The sequence below is a fragment of the Silurus meridionalis genome, chromosome 14 (assembly GCF_014805685.1).
Source record: "Silurus meridionalis isolate SWU-2019-XX chromosome 14, ASM1480568v1, whole genome shotgun sequence".
Taxonomy (NCBI): Eukaryota; Metazoa; Chordata; class Actinopteri; order Siluriformes; family Siluridae; genus Silurus; species Silurus meridionalis.
This window is the reverse complement of record NC_060897.1, coordinates 4157809-4175488: the sequence shown is the minus strand read 5'-3', so window position 1 is coordinate 4175488 and position 17680 is coordinate 4157809. Positions and strand designations below refer to the sequence as shown.

Below are 17680 nucleotides of genomic sequence, written 5' to 3'. Positions count from 1 at the left end.
AAATAAGTAAATACAATAAATAAACAAGCAAATAAATAAACAAAAGCTCTTATAAATAGGTGCGTAAATAAATTCATAAATGCACAAATAAACTACCAAATAAATATCTTTGTAAATAAATCAATAAATGCACATTTTTTAAATGTTTGTATAAATAAACACACAAATAAATACACAAATATAAAATTGTCATAAATAAATTAATAGATGCATAAATAAATAAATGCATAAATACACAAATGAATAAAAACAAATATGTATAAATAAATAAAGGAATAATTAAGTTAATAAACAATAAAATATAGCTGTGTAAATAAATAAGTAAATGCACCAAAAAATAAATGCATTCATCGTCTATCATTCCTAGTATTATGTTCATGCTTTTTAATATTAAATCACTTTAAAGTATGCAGATGTTGGGTGTTATGGGAGATACTTCTTCATCCTCCATAACACCCAACATCTGCATACTTTAAAATAATGTAAAAAAAAAAAATACTGTTGTAAAATGTTACTATTTTAAATACTTCCCCGAAGTGCTGAAGTTTGATTACATTAAAAAAAGTACACTTCAAGATGCCATTTTGATTCCAATGAAAGGCACAGATCATCCCTCAGATGTCACTGCATTAGAAATTTAATAGAAATCACTGCATGGGCTCAGAAACTCCTCCAGAAATCTGTGAAGAAGAAGATACATGTAAATATGACCCAGAAATGCCACCATCCTCTCTGAGCCAAAGCTTAATTAAAATGTACTGAGGCACAGTGGAAAACTATTTTGTGGTCAGATGAATGGGAGTTTGAAATTCCTTTTGGAGACCATGGATGCCATATCCTCTGGACTAAAGAGGAGAGGGACCATCTGGCTTATCATCAGTGCTCTAATGGTATGTACAGGTTTTAGAGCAACATACAGTATGCATCAATCTAGACAATGCCTTTTTCAGGGAAGGCCTTGCATATTTGAGCAAGACAATGCTACCTGCATACTTCATCTAATACAGTTTCCTATATCTTCATAGTACAAGAACAGTGGTGCTGAACTGATCTGCCTGCAGTCTAGACCTTTCACCAATTTAAAACTTTTGGCAAATCATGAAAAAAAGAATAGGACAAAGAAGACCCAGGACTGTTGAGCAGCTAGAATATTGTATCAGACACATATAGGACAACATTCTCCTTCCAAAACACCAGGAATATACACACACACACACACACACACACACACACACACACACACACACACACACACACACACACACACACACACACACACACACACACACAATATTATGAAATTTACTGATAAAGTCACACATTAAAAATAGACTTTTTATAAACAACTGGAATTAAAAAGACATTAAAAAAAAAGCAACGGTTTTCATTTTAGAATTTTATTCATTTGCACATCAAAAACATATCAAAAAGATCTACAGAGGAACAGAAGATCTATCAGATGTACACAACACTTATGCTGCGGAATATCAGAATTATTTATCAAGTACATGTTCTATTTAAATTACTGATTCTTTTACAGATTAAAAATGAAAAAGTAAATAAGTCATCTACATTATATGGACATATTTGGACACCTGATTTTTCCAGCCATATGTGCTTTTCCCCCAATATTACAGGCACACAATTATGGATGTGGTAGCAAGAAATTTTCCCTTCTAGACCCAAACCGCATCATGTTCCTGTGTACAAAGCCAGATCCATGAAGACATAGTATACTTGGATTGGCTTGGAAGATCCGCCATAAAGCTCTGACCTCAACCCAATTGATCGTGATAATTGTGGACAATAACGGCACCCCAGGCCTCCTCACATCCTCACCTACATCAGTATCTAACTTCACCAACACACCCTTGTGGCCGAATGATCACAAATCTCTACAAAATGTAGTGGAACATCTTCCCAGATGAGTGGAAGTTATTATAGAGCAAATCAGGACCATAGGAATGGGATCTTAAAAAAAAGCACATACCAACCCTATGATCAGGTGTACACAAACTTTTGTCCATATAGTGTATGCTGTAAGGTGAATATATGCAGCCTGGCTTCTGATACTAGGCTGCTGTTTGACATTATTTAACCACAAAATATAAAAAAAAAAAATGTATTCCCCTCCCCAATTCATAGCTTTGAATTAGTTCATTTGTATCCCTAATGTAGAACGATTTCTTTCAGGCTCACGTCAGGCGAATAACTCGAACAAAAGTGACCAGCGATGATGTTCCTCATCATGAAAAGACAGCATGGAGAAGAAAACGGTCAGCGTTTATACACGATAAAGTGACGAAGTGCTCTGACGCAAAAACAACGTTCGTCACGAGTCGTGCGATTCCGGCATAACAAATTCCCCATCTGGCTGTTTGTTTTTAGCAATTCCTATAAACAAAAATATGCGTTAGACATGCGCCAAGATACCTCCTGATGTTGCTTCTATGTAGGGGTGTACGATATACATCTTCTACGGTAATACCGTAATTGTCGCTTTAACGATATGCGACTTGGCATCGAGTGTAGCTGAAAACCCAAACAACACACACCTACAGAGTGCATGCACACATTAACTGATGAAGCCTCGTAGGTTAGACGAGCGCTTGTGCTCATTAAGAGTGTGTTCTTTCACAGAGTCTATTACAATGCATTTAAAATTATAAAAAAATTAAAGATATGGGGCAGAAAAGGTGTCTTTTTTTAAAATCAAGGTAAAATATGACAGTAAAAGTAGCGTGTTCCTTTAAGCTTTCACTTAAGTAAAAATGCTAAAGTATTTGCCTTCAAATGTACTTAAGTATCTAAAGTATTATGGCTATAAATGTTCCTATCGGCTTTTATTTATTAAAGCCGCAGTACATCCTCGATGACCTAAAACATCGCTCCCTACACTATTAATAAAAGTTTTTATTCACTCAAAAAGTAATGACTCATTTCACAAAATTTAGTTAAGTAGAAAGTACAATATTTGACTTTAAAATGTAGGGAAGTTAAAGTAAAAGTCTCCCCAAATGAAAATACAGTAATCCCCCGCTTAATTAAAAAATTCTAAATTTTTTAAATACACACACACATATACATATATATATTTATTGTGGTGGTTACTTTCCAAATCCACCCTCGATAAACGAAAAACTTGATAAACGGATGCCACCACAAAAATGCTATTTTATGTATACAGTACTGTACTGTATTAACATTTTACCTCATTTTATATTTAATAATTATATTTTCATTAATAAATTTCATTTCAACATAAAACTTTTTTTGGTCTATGGTGCTTTTCGCGAGAGACCGGGAAAATCAGCCAAAATAATTAGTTATCTGGCAAATGCAGTTCCGCGATAAAACGGGGGCGCCAGATTTGAAACCGCGAGAAAGCGGGGGATTACTGTACTTCAGTAAAGTGCAGATACGTGAAAAAGCTACAAAGTACAGTAACCAATTACATTTACTTTGATACTGTCCACCACTGGTGTACATTTATATAAGTTCATATAATTATATAAATATGTAAATATTCATATATAATTATATACATACATATATTTATTTTTACACCCCCCCCAACACTTCTGCACCCACTTGTAAATAATTATAACTTTTTTTATGTCTCATTATAACCTCTACTTTTTCTTTTTTTGTTTAAATATTGTTTGTTTAATATTGCTGTAGTTTTCCTGGAGCCTCATTGAAGAATTTCATTGTACAAACTGTCACTGACATTTACACATATGGCTAATAAAATTAGAAAAAATGTATTTTATCTTATTGGAAAAGATTAATCTCTGTCAAACTACTGTGAACTGACCACCACACAGAATCTGATGAAAATCCCAAATTTTTGAAATCAATATTTAGGAGAAAAAAAAAAAACAAACAAGGACATTTTACGATAATTATCTATAAAAGTCGCACACCCCTACTTCTCCTAGAAGTTATTATTTAGTCTCAGAGACGTTTTGTTTTCGGTTTTCCAAACCAAATTGAGTGCTTCTGAAAAGCACCTGAATTTAAGTAATAATTTTAATTGCAGTAATGATAGGCACATGTCTAAGATGCACGTATGAAGGTGAAGAAAGAGGATATCCAAGTGGTGAACCTGCTCTTCCTCGTCGTCAGTTATAGAATGTCAGGTTATTTCAATATCATTAGCCAAATAAAAAAAAAAAAAGATGAATCCTCCACTATCACAGGCTACTGAGTAATAATGAATATACAGCACCATAGATGTTCATATCAGATGTAGTGGGAACAATATGCTGAAGTGAAGGAAGTGAAATGGCTCCCACAGACTCACAGTGAGGTTCGAATAGGAAATGGTGTATCGCCAAAAGTTTTAGGACACCCAACTTTTCCAGCCATATGCGGTTCTTCTCTTAACTGTTACCACAAAGTTGGAGGTTAACGAATGATCTTTAGATGCATGAAATGTTCCAGGGTGACAAGGCCCCTGTGCACAAAACCAGCTCTATAAAAGATCAGCTTGGTGTGGTTTGGAGTGAAAGATCTCCTGCTTTTGAAAGTCTTTAGGCTCCTCCCCTCACATACCTGACTTCACAAACACCCTTGTGGTTAAATGAATCTCCACAAAATCTAGTGGAACATCTTCCCAGAAGACTGGAGAGTAATATAACAGCAAATGTAGAATGGGACTTTTTATTTAAAAAGGACATACTAATCTTAGTCAGGTGTCCACAAACTTTTGCCCAGCAAAATTTTTAAATATGAAATATTATGGGAACCCAAAAAAAAAAAACATTTTAGAGTTTGAAGTTTAGTTTTTTTAACCCAAATAAATGCTAATGTTGGGGTTGAAAGTCCAATGCTTTAGTGCTGCATCGTAATAAAGGTCCATCCAAAACACAAAAAAATAATTATGCAAATTCATTGCATGGATGAAAAACGAGACAAAGTGCTCGCCTAAGACGAACAAAAGAATTACAAATATGTAATTTCTGCATTAGCGCTTTGTTTATCATTCAAAAAAACAGCAGGATACTGTCTTTTACTTCGAATCAATTTTATCTCAGTTTCAATACATTTGCTAAAATTCGTTTAAAAAATCCATTTTCGAATTCTTCAATCGTCATTTAATGCCTTTTTTTTTTTTTTTTTTAATAAAAAAAGAAAACATCTGGTTATAAACAGCAGAAATGAGGGCCGTGTGACCTGCTCGAAGACTTCGTAACGTTTCTGTTGGCTGTACGTCACTGATCTCAATGTGCTCGCTATATAATCATTTCTATAGTAACAAAGTTTCTATGGCGATCATCGTTTACAAACAAATTTAGAAACAAAATTTTGTGCTACTGAATGAATCAAATCGATAAACTGAGGTAAAATTTTTTCCCCCTTTGGTAGAAGCCTACATAAGATTTCGGTAAGAAGTCTCCAGTTTTAGGACGTGTGTGTTGTGTAGGTTTTTTAATGTTCGTTCCAAGTGAAAAGTGAGTTGCTGGTGAGTTTATAGCTGCAATAACATAAGTGATAACTTTTGTTATTTTAATTTAAAGCACGATTTCAGGACGCAGGTTCTGCACACGCTGGCGAATGTTCAAGGAAAAACCTTTATGTGCGCGAAACATGTTCACGTCACGTCTGCGGAAGCCTTTATTCCGACCGTCTTCATTTATATACACACACATCTATAGTGAAGGTCAGCAAATTTCTCCTGTACAGCAAAAAATTAAAAATCCAACAGAACGACCCCGAATGTGTGGATCCTTTATAGAAAGCTGAAACATCAAGGGCATGCGGTACAGAAGAATAACGTGAAAAGGAAAAAAAAAAATAAACAAACCGAAAAAACCCACAGCAACCAAACAAATGTAGAATCACTGCACCACAACACACCACTTTATATTCTCAAGTAGCACACGCGATTGATCCGGAGAGGAACTACAGCACGAGGCCCGGGTTCGATTAATACTCTAAAAACAGATCCTCGTACAAAATCGTGTATTTATCCAATCAGCCAATGTCCGATTTCTGTGCCTGCAGCATTCCTGTTTCTGATTTAAATGAGTGGCTCCTGCAGCCAATTAACTTCAAGTTCAATGTATTGTTCATGATGATGCTTTCGGTTCACCAAACATGCGGTTATGAGGATTAATCTACACATCGCTTATCAAAAAGGTGTTCAGTGAAATTTTGTTTTCTAGACCAGGGATCCCCAACCAGACAGGGGTTTGTTTGTATATTTATTTATTTATTTTAACATCATGCCAGGTGGCTTTTTTCTATTTGGCTACGAGTTGAGCAGTTATAAGTAGTCCTTCAGTTTAATGTTCCTCATGTATTGTAGTATTTTCTTTGGTGATCAACAGTTTCTGAAATATTCAAATCCCCTCATCACCTGCCCTATTCCCACTCACCATTAACATGTCTGCATCTTGATTGGCTGATTGGATAACTGCAAGACTGATCGAGTAAATCCATGAAGCCTTTATCTGAAACAGCAAAACCGTTCGACATCTTTATATTGATCGCAGAGGCTATAAAAGCATGCATATGTCGGCGATTTCTCCTTCACCTTGTAAGCTTTGCAGACAGGATAGTTCGGGGGAAGCATGAACCACCGGAATTCTTTTTCTACAACTGCAAAAACAATCTGCGTCTCGTCATTAATAACAGGGTTCGCCATGATGCATCGTCCCTGGGTTAAGGGTCAAGGGCCTTTATCAAGAGCCAAAGAGTGGCAACTTCCGATCGGTAACCCAGAGCTTTAACGTCATAGCTTCCACTTTCCTAAGCCGTTATGCGCATTTCAGAAAATATATTTTTTCCTTTCATGTTTTGTCATGATCAGGACATGAATGGTTATGTTCAGCCGTGATGCTGCCTCTAGAACATGCCGATTACACAGAAAAATTACGAGGAACGAGAAAATAAAGTCGTTATAACGAGAAAACAAGAAAATAAAAATGATGCATGTCCTCTTAGGACTTCCATAAAATTCCAATGGCAGGCCTCGCGATATGTTTCAAAATAACGATTAAATCTCTGATCTCAAATTTAAATAATTTAAAAATCACACAAAAATTCCATATGCACTCTATAAACAAAAGTATTGGGACACCTGACTTTTCCAGCAATTATCTGGTTCCTCCTCAAACCGTTACCACGAAGTTGGAGAATGTGTCTTTGGATGCGGGAGCATCGGTTGAATTTGAATTAGGAGGGCCAAACTTGTTCCAGCATGACAATGTGCACAGCTCCATGAAGATCTGCTATCTATTGGTTGGAGTGGAAGATCTTGACCTCAAATCTCCACAAGCACACTTCAAAAAAATATATAATAAAATAAAATAGGAACAACTTCCCAGAAGAGTGGAGGTTATTTTATGGAGCAATTAGGAACTGCATTTGGAATAGAATATTTATATAAAAAAAAAAAAAAAAAAGGTGCACATAGCAATTTCATGGTCAGGTGTCCAAATACTTTTGACTATACAGTGTGTGTATGTATACAGAAAATAAATAAAATATTTAGAAATAAACCTGCCGATCGATTCGACTCTACTGCTCTTTCCCTTTTATTTTTAAATATTTAAAAATTATAATTTATTTTTTTTTAATTCGTAGAACAGGAATAGTGAGGATTCAATGATGGGTTTGTAATTAGGATTTGTTTGTTAAATCAGCAGCGTTCGTGTTGCACGTTCCGGGTTATCGGAAGTATGTGAGCCACGGGGGGTGGGGGTGGTGGGGCGGTCTATACAGGAATGTGTGGATTGGTCCCATCGTGAGTGTATCGTGTTAAAACAATGCTGACTGTACAGACTTTTTTTTTTTTTTTTTGCCTTGGAGAGGTTTATAATATAAGGCTCATTGTCTGTTAGCTTTCAGAGCTTTTCAAAAGGTTTGGCGTTCGCTATGCTGGTTTCGGTAAGATCTCTCCTGCGTACTATTGCTGTGCCTACGAAAGAAAAACAGAAAGAAAAAAAAAAAAAAAAAAAACGACTTTCACAGTGATTGGAGCCACTGACTAGTGGAACCTAATAGGACATTCATGACCTGTGTAATTACACACACACACACACACACACACACACACACACACACACACACACACACACACACACCTATATGTACACCTATCGCTATGCTCTAGAGAATGGACAGGTAGAAGCGGTAGGTGTGTATCAGATCCAACAAACACACTCTCACACACACACACACACACACACACACACACACACACAGGGCTCACTGTGGCTTCCCCAGCAGATTGGACAAGAAGCTGGAACCCTGTGCTCTGTTCTGGCCGCTTCCTCTTGCCCCTGATCCCCCTAAAGGATCCATCTGGTTGAGCTCAGACTGATCCAGCAGCTCAAAGTCGTCCTGGTCCTGGTCTAGGTCCAGGTCCAAGTCCAGCTCCGAGCTCGACTGTTTCCTGTACGCGTGCGGGGCCTGCATGGCACCTGAGAGAGCCGCCTGGATCATGTTGCTGGCCAGGATGCCTGCTAGATCGCCGGTGAGGGCCGAGGTCACATTAAAGCCGCCGAGCGAGAGGTCAGTATCGAGGTCGTCCTGGTCCGAGTCCATCTGCGTGTCCAAGTCCAGCAGGGCGGACGAAACGGAAGCGCGGGTGCCCGAGATGCCGGCCGACCCCAAGCTGGGCAACCCGAGGCTTGGATCATCGTCGTCATCCATCAGCGTGGCGTCCGGGTTTATAGACGGGAAGTCTGGGAGGTCCTGCGCAAACGACTCCTCTGGGTCACTGTGCCTGTCGAGTTCTGGGTGGGAGAGAACAGTGAAGAAGAAAGAAAAAAAAAAATCAAATCAACATATACTTAGGACACATAAAAAGGCAAAACAGAAAAGACAGATTTTTTTTTCGTAAAGACCAAAGACAGACAAACACACTGTTTTACCCTCGGAGCCCTCAGTGAGAGGGGTCGGCCCCCTGGAAAGGTTAAAGGTGCCATTTTCTGTGTACGAAACTTCAGCATCCGAGTGCTCCGAATCAGTCAGGGCTAATTCCCTAGCAACCGCAGCTTCGTCAAACTACAGGATAGGGAAAAAAAATCAGAATACATTTATCGAGCTCAAGAGAGGAAAAACTCAGCAGCAGACAGCAACCCTGATACTTCATCCTCCACAATTTGTCCTAGTTTGTCCCTCAACCTGCAACCTGATTGGACTGAAATTGCTTAAAAGCAGATTTTTTTTTCTCCCAATCTTAAGATCTGAGCTAAGAACAAATAAAGATCATTTCATCCATTACATGTTAATCATACTGCTGTTTGGCATTTGTGCATTAAATTTTTTTGAATTACAAAATATTCAGATAAAAATTATTGTTACCGATAGCAAGGTTGGAACGTACTTAACATATATGTATATATTAATTAATATCATATAATTAATAGATTATTAATAATAAATATAATGTAGCGCTCTCCGTGCGGCATGCAGTCTCGCATGTAAAAACAAACAGCGTGGTGCAAAAGAAAAATTGGAATTTGTGTTAGTGATTCGCCTCTAGAGGGCGCTCTTGTAATGACAGCTAACTGGAAGCCAGGGGGAAACTACCGGCGGTGATTAATCGCAAAACTTTTTAATTTGTTCTCTACGTAAAAGCGGACATTTTCTAATTATATGACAGAATTTACATGGGAAATTTGTTTGCAAGCTCAATAGTAAGAAAGCAGATCGTTTGTTTTCACACCAAGCTAAATATTAGATGCTAAATGTGTCTACTGTCACACCTAAAAATACTAACACCAACAGTGCAATAAGTCTAAGTGGATATATTTATAAATGCAGTTTTGAGCAACACAAAAAAAGGACTACATGTAAATTCTCAACACTGACGTTGTGGGTAAACTCACCCCCTGCAAAAGGTTTGCTTGCTTGTAATTCGCCTTTGTGGCATTTTCGTTTGACTCGTGAGCTCGTGTGAAAAACCGCTGCTGTGTATCGAAGGCGGCTTCCGGTTTCTTCATATACGGCGGCTAAAATAAGTATCGAACAAGCCGCACTTTTTCTCAGAAAATACATTTCTTAAGGTGCTGTTCACATGAAATTTGTATCAGATGTTGGTAACCGTAGATGTCCGTAAATGATATGTAATCTGAAATGACGCAGGGGAAAAGCCTCCTTCTCCGAAATTACATTTTGTACCTGAGTGATGAGAATATTCTATTATACATTTTACCATATACCATTTTTTTTATGTGTACCATATAAAATCCGACCGCGAGCCGCAATTGACCTCCAGGACAAACTTTGGACATGCCTGTTATATAATATACTACATGCATATAACATACAGGATACTGCATAGGTCTGCAACCATGAGGTCTGCAGCGGTACTGCAGGGCATCCGATAAATGTTGGATCGTAAATTATTTCAATATGGGTAAATACATCGAAGACAAAATATCTCATTTTAAAATATTATAATAAACTTTCAATTAAACCTAAAGCTGAAGTTCGTTGTAAATGTGTAATAGTCCACGTATATAATATACACACACACACACACACACACACACACACACACACGCTCATTCTCTACACATATTGTGACTTACACACATCTGTGTTAATATTTCACATATATGTGTAAATATTAGGGCTGGAACAAGTTCTCAAGTAACAAAAACAAAAAGTATAAAAAAAAAAAAGTCCATTTAACTACACACTGAGCATTGTGTTTCACCACGGATAATTATTACTGTCGCACCACCCGCTAAACTCTGGAGCGCTCTGGACAGGTAACACATGCTGCAGAACGAAAGAATTAATAAAAAAAAGGAGGAACTGGGAGAAAACTGCCAGGGGCGAGGAGAAGATTCATATAGAGGTCTGTTCCCGCCATAAGTATGCCTATTTCCAACTTTGTTTCCCGCAAATCCGACTGCAATTCCGACTATTTCCCCGCAATTCCGACTGCAATTCCCGCAATTCCGAATCGTCAGAATATAAGATAATCGAGAGCAACAGCCCTAATATATAAATACTTAAGTGAACTCAGCTTTTGCAAAATTTTTTCACTGCCTTTCCCTTAGTATTTATTTATTTATATATTTATATATTTATATAAATAATATATATGTTATATGCTGTACATATACTTACATATTTATCTGCACTTGTCAATTTGCACAATCGCTACTATTTGCACTTCTGGTAAATGCTAAACTGTATTTCATTGCTGTGTACCTGTACCAAGTTCTGTCTGTCTGTCTGTCTGTCTGTCTGCCTGGTAATAAAAGGAAAATGTATGCAACTGCAAATCTATTAAAAATAAAAGCAACATCTTTATATTTCAATTGCAAAATAGATGTTCGTTATGATGCGTAAATCTTGTTGAAAGATTTGAAGATATATGAAAATATACAGACAATGATGCAACAACAGTTCTAATTGTCTAGACAGAACATAACTTGTGTAATGTGATTGCTTTCTGAGCTGAAAAACGTTTTCTGCACCCGATTCTCTGACTCATACTGGAATATAAATGTAAAGACCGGTGTGTCTCGACGTGTACTTACTGTAGGGCAGAAGGCAGCGAGCTCTTCCTCGCTGTCGCTGGCGTCACCCGAGGCGGCGCTTCTGATCGATCGACGGAGGACTGCAAACACAAAAACACGTTCAAGTCAGTGACGGTTCTGTGCCATTGCTTCCACACAGAGTGTTGGGTAGAAGCTCCACGGCAAACTGACTTGGAAAATTTCTTGCACGCTTTAGTACTCACACTGGTTGTCTATTGGCTTGGACATCATGTAGCCTTTGACGCTGAAGTCCAGCCACTGCAGGGCCGGCTCCAGCCTCACACACACACGCTGCCACAGCCGGTGATAGATCGCCAGCGGACACAACAACACGCCCCAAACTGACAGAACACAGTAAAAAAAGTTTACAATGCAAATTTCTTAGTCGATAGGGCCAAAAGTATCCGGACACTTTGAGAACTTTGAGGGCTTTGAGAACTTTGTGTTCGAGAACTCACCAGCAGCATAAGACAGGATTACTCCGGGGATGTAGCGCCCCACCATGGCCAGGAAAGAGAACACTCCACACACCAGCACGCAGAACTGTAGAGATCGCACAGAAGATACAGGAGATACAAATCAAGACTTCTGTGTGCACCTGTGAGAAATCCAAGCTGATTCATGGGTTCACATCAACATACACTATATGGATAGAAGTTTGTGGACACCTGACCATAAGCTCCTTTTTTCGACATCCGGTTCTACATTTAATCCCGATTTTGCTCTTATAAAAACTCTTTTAGGAAGATGTTCCACTATATTTTAGAGAGGTTTGTGCTCATTCAGCCTTGAGGGTGTTGGTAAAGTCAGGTGGTAAACCCAGGCCTCCTCACCTCACGTGCTCTTGAACCCAGAGACGTCCTATACAATTGTGTGCCTTGTTCACAAAGTGTATCAGTATTGAAGAGATTCGAGACTGCATGATACGTGCATCTTCTGATGTGTGGTTTACCTGTCCAGGGTTGTGTCTTTTAAACTCGATGAGATCTGCAGCACACGAGGACACGCTCACCCAAACCTCGGCCATGTAGTGGCACAACTCGGGTACGCTCAGGGTGCCAGGCTGTACCAGACCCCAACTACACACACACACACACACACACACACACACACACACACACAATTAGATGTTGCGTGCAAAATGTTCAGCACTCATATTATATATATAATATACATAATTCCAATCATGTGGCATTGAGTAAAGGACAGGAGGTGGAGCTGGAAGTAGCGGAGCTGAAGATGTTGAGATGTTGTGACGAAGATGGACAGGATTAGAAATTAGTTTATCAGAGGGACAGAGCATGTAGGACGTTTTGGAGACAAAGTGAGAGAGGCGAGATTGAGATGGTTTGGACATGTGCAGAGGAGGGACATGGGGTATATCAGTAGGAGAAATCTGAGGATGGAGTCACCAGGAAGGAGGAAAAAAGGAAGACCAAGGAGGAGGTTTATGGATGTGGTGAGGGAAGACATGCAGGTAGTTGGTGTGAAAGAGGCAGATGTAGAGGACAGAGGGGTATGGAGACGGATGATCCGCTTTGGCGTCCCCTAATGGGAGAAGGCGAAAGAACAAGAATTCCAGTCATACCTTTCATTTTCACTCTCCTCCACACGCCTCGCTGTGAACAGACAGAGAAAATTAATCCACTTATAGAAAGTGTGTGAGATAGAGAGAAAGAGAGAGAGAGAGAGAGAGAAAGAGAGAGAGAGAGATAACTAGGTCACACAAATCCATACTTTTAAGCACATTCGTACCACAGTTATAATGACTAAATATAATCTATTCAGCAGAAACATAAATATAAAACCTAAGATTATCCTGCGTCCCAAATCGTTGTGCGTCCAAACCTGACCTACTATTGCTGTGAGAATTCGGTGTGTTTGAAGGGGTGAATACTTTTTCAGCTAATATCACAAAATTTTCATATAACAAAGATGTGAAAAAAAATGTACATTAATCAATGGAACTGTCAATTCCGTTAGAATATCGATTACATAATGAATCGTGGTTTACCGATTTATTAAAAATCCATACCCATAGTTTTTCCGTGTCACGTAACGCGGTACGAGAGCGGCCTCTAGAGGCAGATCACTGATGCTGCTTATCGAAATTGTTTTATATTTATTTGGAGTGTTACCTTTTGTTTAAGTTTAAACGAGTCTTTTTCCTCAATATTTAGTAATATAACTAATATATTAATATTTCTTTAATTTTTCACTTTTTCATGAATAAAAATCTCAGATGGCTATATTAAAAAAACGTAACTACAATAAAAGTTCTGAAATTGCATTTGCGATTTCTCTCTATCATAATAGTACTTGTACCGTAACATGTACAGTGACACAATTGAATGTAATCCAATGTAATTATTAGATCACATTAGGTTTAAATTTGTTTGGTGAGTTTGAGAACAAACGCTGCCGAATGAATGGGCTTGTCTTTAAAAAACGGGTGACAGGATATTACGATTGTGTGCTTGTGGTATGCGTGCTTGTACTGCTACTATAGCAACCGCCATCCTCCTGCTATTGAAAAGATGTGTCTGGGAATCATTTCAGATTGACTTGCGTACAAAAGTAAAAAAAATTAGGATGATGACGAGTCCCTGAGATTCCCTCTGATTGGCCGTCCACAAGCCTGACTACCTTTGATCTTGGACCAAATCGTGCTCCTCCACGTGTCGACGCACACCACCAGAGCAAGTCCCGACGCCGACAGGAAGAGCAACCTCAGCGAGCTCAATGCGAAGAACCTGCAAGACAGAAAGTGAAACCAATCAGACACGATGTGTTTTTTTTTTATGTTGTGGAAGTTCAAGTTTGTTGTTTTTTTTTCGTCAATGCCACCATACAGTACATGCAGACATACAGAGGAATCAAAATATTGTTTTTCTTCTCTCTCATCGAGGGTTTACATTGTCAATGCAATATAAAAAGTGTGTATAAGAATATCAGTGGTGAGATATAGAGACAGATTTTGTGTGGAGGTAACAGCGGAGACGTATATAAATTAAGAGTAAATTAAGTAAATACACGTCAGTGGGTACAGATTTCCAGCCACAGTGTTTCCACCCCTCAGTCACGTCCTCTGTGAATCTCAGATGGTGCGATTCAAAAAAAAAAAAAAGAAGAAAAAAAAAAAAAGAAACGGGTTTGACACCAGATCGGACATGAGCTAGTCATTGTACAGATCTGCACATCTATTTTCCCAAACAATAGAGGACATGAATAATATAAAATAAATAATTAGTAATATATTGGAGTTCTATTGTATAAAAATTGCATCATTTTAGGATTTTACACCCACTGTAGGAAACTTATCTAGCAAATTGGAAGCAATCTAGGATTTTTGCATAGGAAAACTCCTGAGATTTACAGGACATTGTCCATGGTTTTTTTCTCTCCTCAATGCCACGTTGAAACGTCTGTTCGAATCGTGATCTTTGTCCCTGCACGTGATGCTCCCTGATACAACGGCTCACTGGAAATATTTGTAAGCCCTTTAATGATTACGTGGTGTGGTGGATGTCGTGAATGCTGCGATTCAGATGAACGTGTCGGTCAGGACGTAATAAGGGGCGGAGCTACGAGCTGGGAATCACGAGGTCAAGAAAGAGAAATGCTTTATTATTTATCTGAATCATCTTCATTATGTGGTAAAAGTACATGACCCGTTATGGGGCTGCTGGTGTTTGCACAGTGCCCAGTATGCAAAGTTCAAGTTGAAGAGACACGCTGTCTATTCCGGAGACAGACCACTATGATGTGGATATTATGGATCTTCCGCATGGCAGTTTCGAGCAGATATACCTGCTGTTTTTGTTGTTTTTTTTATTTATTTAAATGATTGCACATTTTAGACTTGGCTGTCGGTCTAAATATAGCCTGGTGCCATCTGTCTCCAGAGCTGAGGAAACAGGAGCCAGCTACGAAGTACAGATTACACAAGGCTGGGGGACTTTAAGGGAAGAATTGAGCTTAAAAACACACACACACACACACACACACACACACACACACACACACACACACACACACACACACACACAATTCCTCTTGACTTGATATAAACGACTTCTCAAACCTGGGCATAACTAAACACAATTACATGCCTACTATATTATAATTATTATTACACATTACATTAATTAGGATATGAGGTGGTAACAAAAAGTTTCGAGACTTGTCTCTGACTTGACGGTCACCTTCAAAGTAGTCCCCTTGCACAGCAATACAGCGCTCCCAGCGTTCCTGCCGCTTCTGGAATGTGTCCTGGAAGTCTACTTTGAGAAACTAGTAGACATGGTAACACTGAATAAGACCAGTTGTGCAGCTCCCGATGCACACAGGACGATGTCTTTCGGCACACTGACTTATGATGGTCGGTGCTCCCTGTGACTGTGCGTGCAGCCTTGTGCTGCCATCTGCTGGCGTGTCCCAACATTAACCTCGAAACCTTTTAATACCACTTCGTATGATGACCCGATTATCACACATAAAATGAAAATGAAAATAAATAATATGGAAATTAAATCTCTCATTCGTACACCAGCTGAGGGCCTCTCTCAGGGGCCCAAGAGCGGGAGCTTGGTGTGGCTAGGATTTGATCTCAAGACCTTCAGATACAAAGTCCAATGCATTAAACACTAAGCTACCACCTCCCCTCCTCCCTATGGATCCATAACCAGGTACCAGTACATGGCCCAGCGGTTGGGGACCCCTGGTCTACAGCAGAAATACCAAACTAAGACCTGCAGGCCAAAGTTGGCACCTGATGTTGTTTGCCAAGCCATAAATGTGAAAGGAAAAAAAATGGGGGGCAGCTTTTTTATTGTACTATAAGCTTCATCTACATATATAACGGCATTAGCTACAGAAAGAAAATAACGGATGGTTGCGAGTTCAAATCCCAGCACCACCAAGCCACCAATGCTGGGCCCTTGAGCAAGGCCCTTAACCCTTAACTGTTGTATAAACAGTTAGGAAAGGCGTCCAGAGTAAAACGTGCCGGTTTGGTCGACATTTACTTGATCGATCAAGTTTGAATTTTTGGCCCTTCGTTTGAAAAAGTGCAGCTCTAGTGTAGAGTGTAAACTTTGTAACGCCCCAACAGATGGCAGCACGAGGCTGCACGCACAGTCACAGGGAGCACCGACCTTAAGAAGTCAGTGTGGCGAAAGACATCGTCCTGTCCACATCGAGAGCTAGTGCTATTCTGACTACGTGCGTTACCACGTCTTCTCTCCTCCTCACCAGATTTGGCTCCTGTGGACTTCGCAATCTTCCTTGAAGATAAAGATCCAAGTCAAAAGTCGCTGTTTGGACACACGAGTCACAGAAGGTGACTCACACGAATCACAGAAGGTGATTCGTTCCCAAAGATGATTTCCAGGACATTTTCCAGGAGGTGCAGGGACACGGGGAGCATGCAGTAACATTGTATTGCTGTGCAAGGGGACTACTTTGAAGGTGACACGTGTGTAAACGCAATAAATAAAGTACCCAATTCTTTGAGTTTGACAGCATGTGAAACGTGTTGATGTTCTCCAGATGATCTTACCAAAAGCCGCAGTTGGTGAGAGTGAAAAGGACCACGCTGTGCACGGGTCTCTCCCACAGAAGCACCGCTTGCAGGTAGGCGACGAGCCGCTCGTGGGGCCCGAGGGAGTCCATCAGCGTCGCCCTCACGGCCCGCACCTGCACCTCGGTGTCTCCGGAGCGCCGCTGTCGACTTCCCCGCTCGCCCCCGCCGGCGCCGCACCTCGCCCAGTCCCCGGTGCCCATGTCCGCGTCTCCGGCCTCGCGCTCCTGCGCCATTCTCATCTCAAACTGGAGCCCGAGTGTGGACACGAAAGCGAAAGAAGAAACATGGACACGAACAAACACGTCAACAAACGCGCCGGATTCAGCGCTGATGTTATCAAAATAAATAAATAAATAAAGACACACTGTATCGTATAGATTTCAGCTCAGTGGTGCAGGAGGAAGTCAGTGTCGCGGTTTAATGACGTAACGAGCATCACACGGACCTCTCAATTCATTCCATGTAAAATATGAGTAAAGGAAATAAGTGTATAAACTACACACACACACGGATCCCCTGCGATTCAGCTCTCAGATGGCCCGTGTCGTTTACTCACTTCTTCTCCGGATGTTTGCCTCCCGAC

At 39.7% G+C, this 17680-nt stretch overlaps 1 protein-coding gene across 4 annotated transcripts; it reads right to left on the bottom strand.

Moving 5' to 3' along the window:
* Nucleotides 1–610: 610 nt before the first annotated feature.
* retreg3 (reticulophagy regulator family member 3) lies at nt 611–17680 on the bottom strand. 4 transcript variants are annotated; one of them, XM_046866297.1, is made up of 11 exons: nt 17654–17680; nt 17074–17342; nt 14160–14266; nt 13102–13132; nt 12466–12592; nt 11972–12056; nt 11717–11854; nt 11514–11593; nt 8886–9018; nt 8222–8747; nt 611–680 (listed from the first exon to the last, which is right to left on the bottom strand). In XM_046866297.1, exons 2-11 carry the CDS (start codon nt 17334–17336, stop codon nt 638–640), a joined length of 1533 nt encoding a protein of 510 aa, XP_046722253.1. In that variant the 5' UTR covers nt 17337–17342; nt 17654–17680; the 3' UTR covers nt 611–637. The 4 variants fall into 4 exon arrangements, with proteins under 4 accessions (XP_046722253.1, XP_046722252.1, XP_046722254.1 ...); XM_046866296.1 differs by lacking the exon at nt 17654–17680 and adding an exon at nt 17463–17647 and having other exon boundaries at nt 612–680; XM_046866298.1 differs by lacking the exon at nt 17654–17680 and adding an exon at nt 17601–17624 and having other exon boundaries at nt 612–680.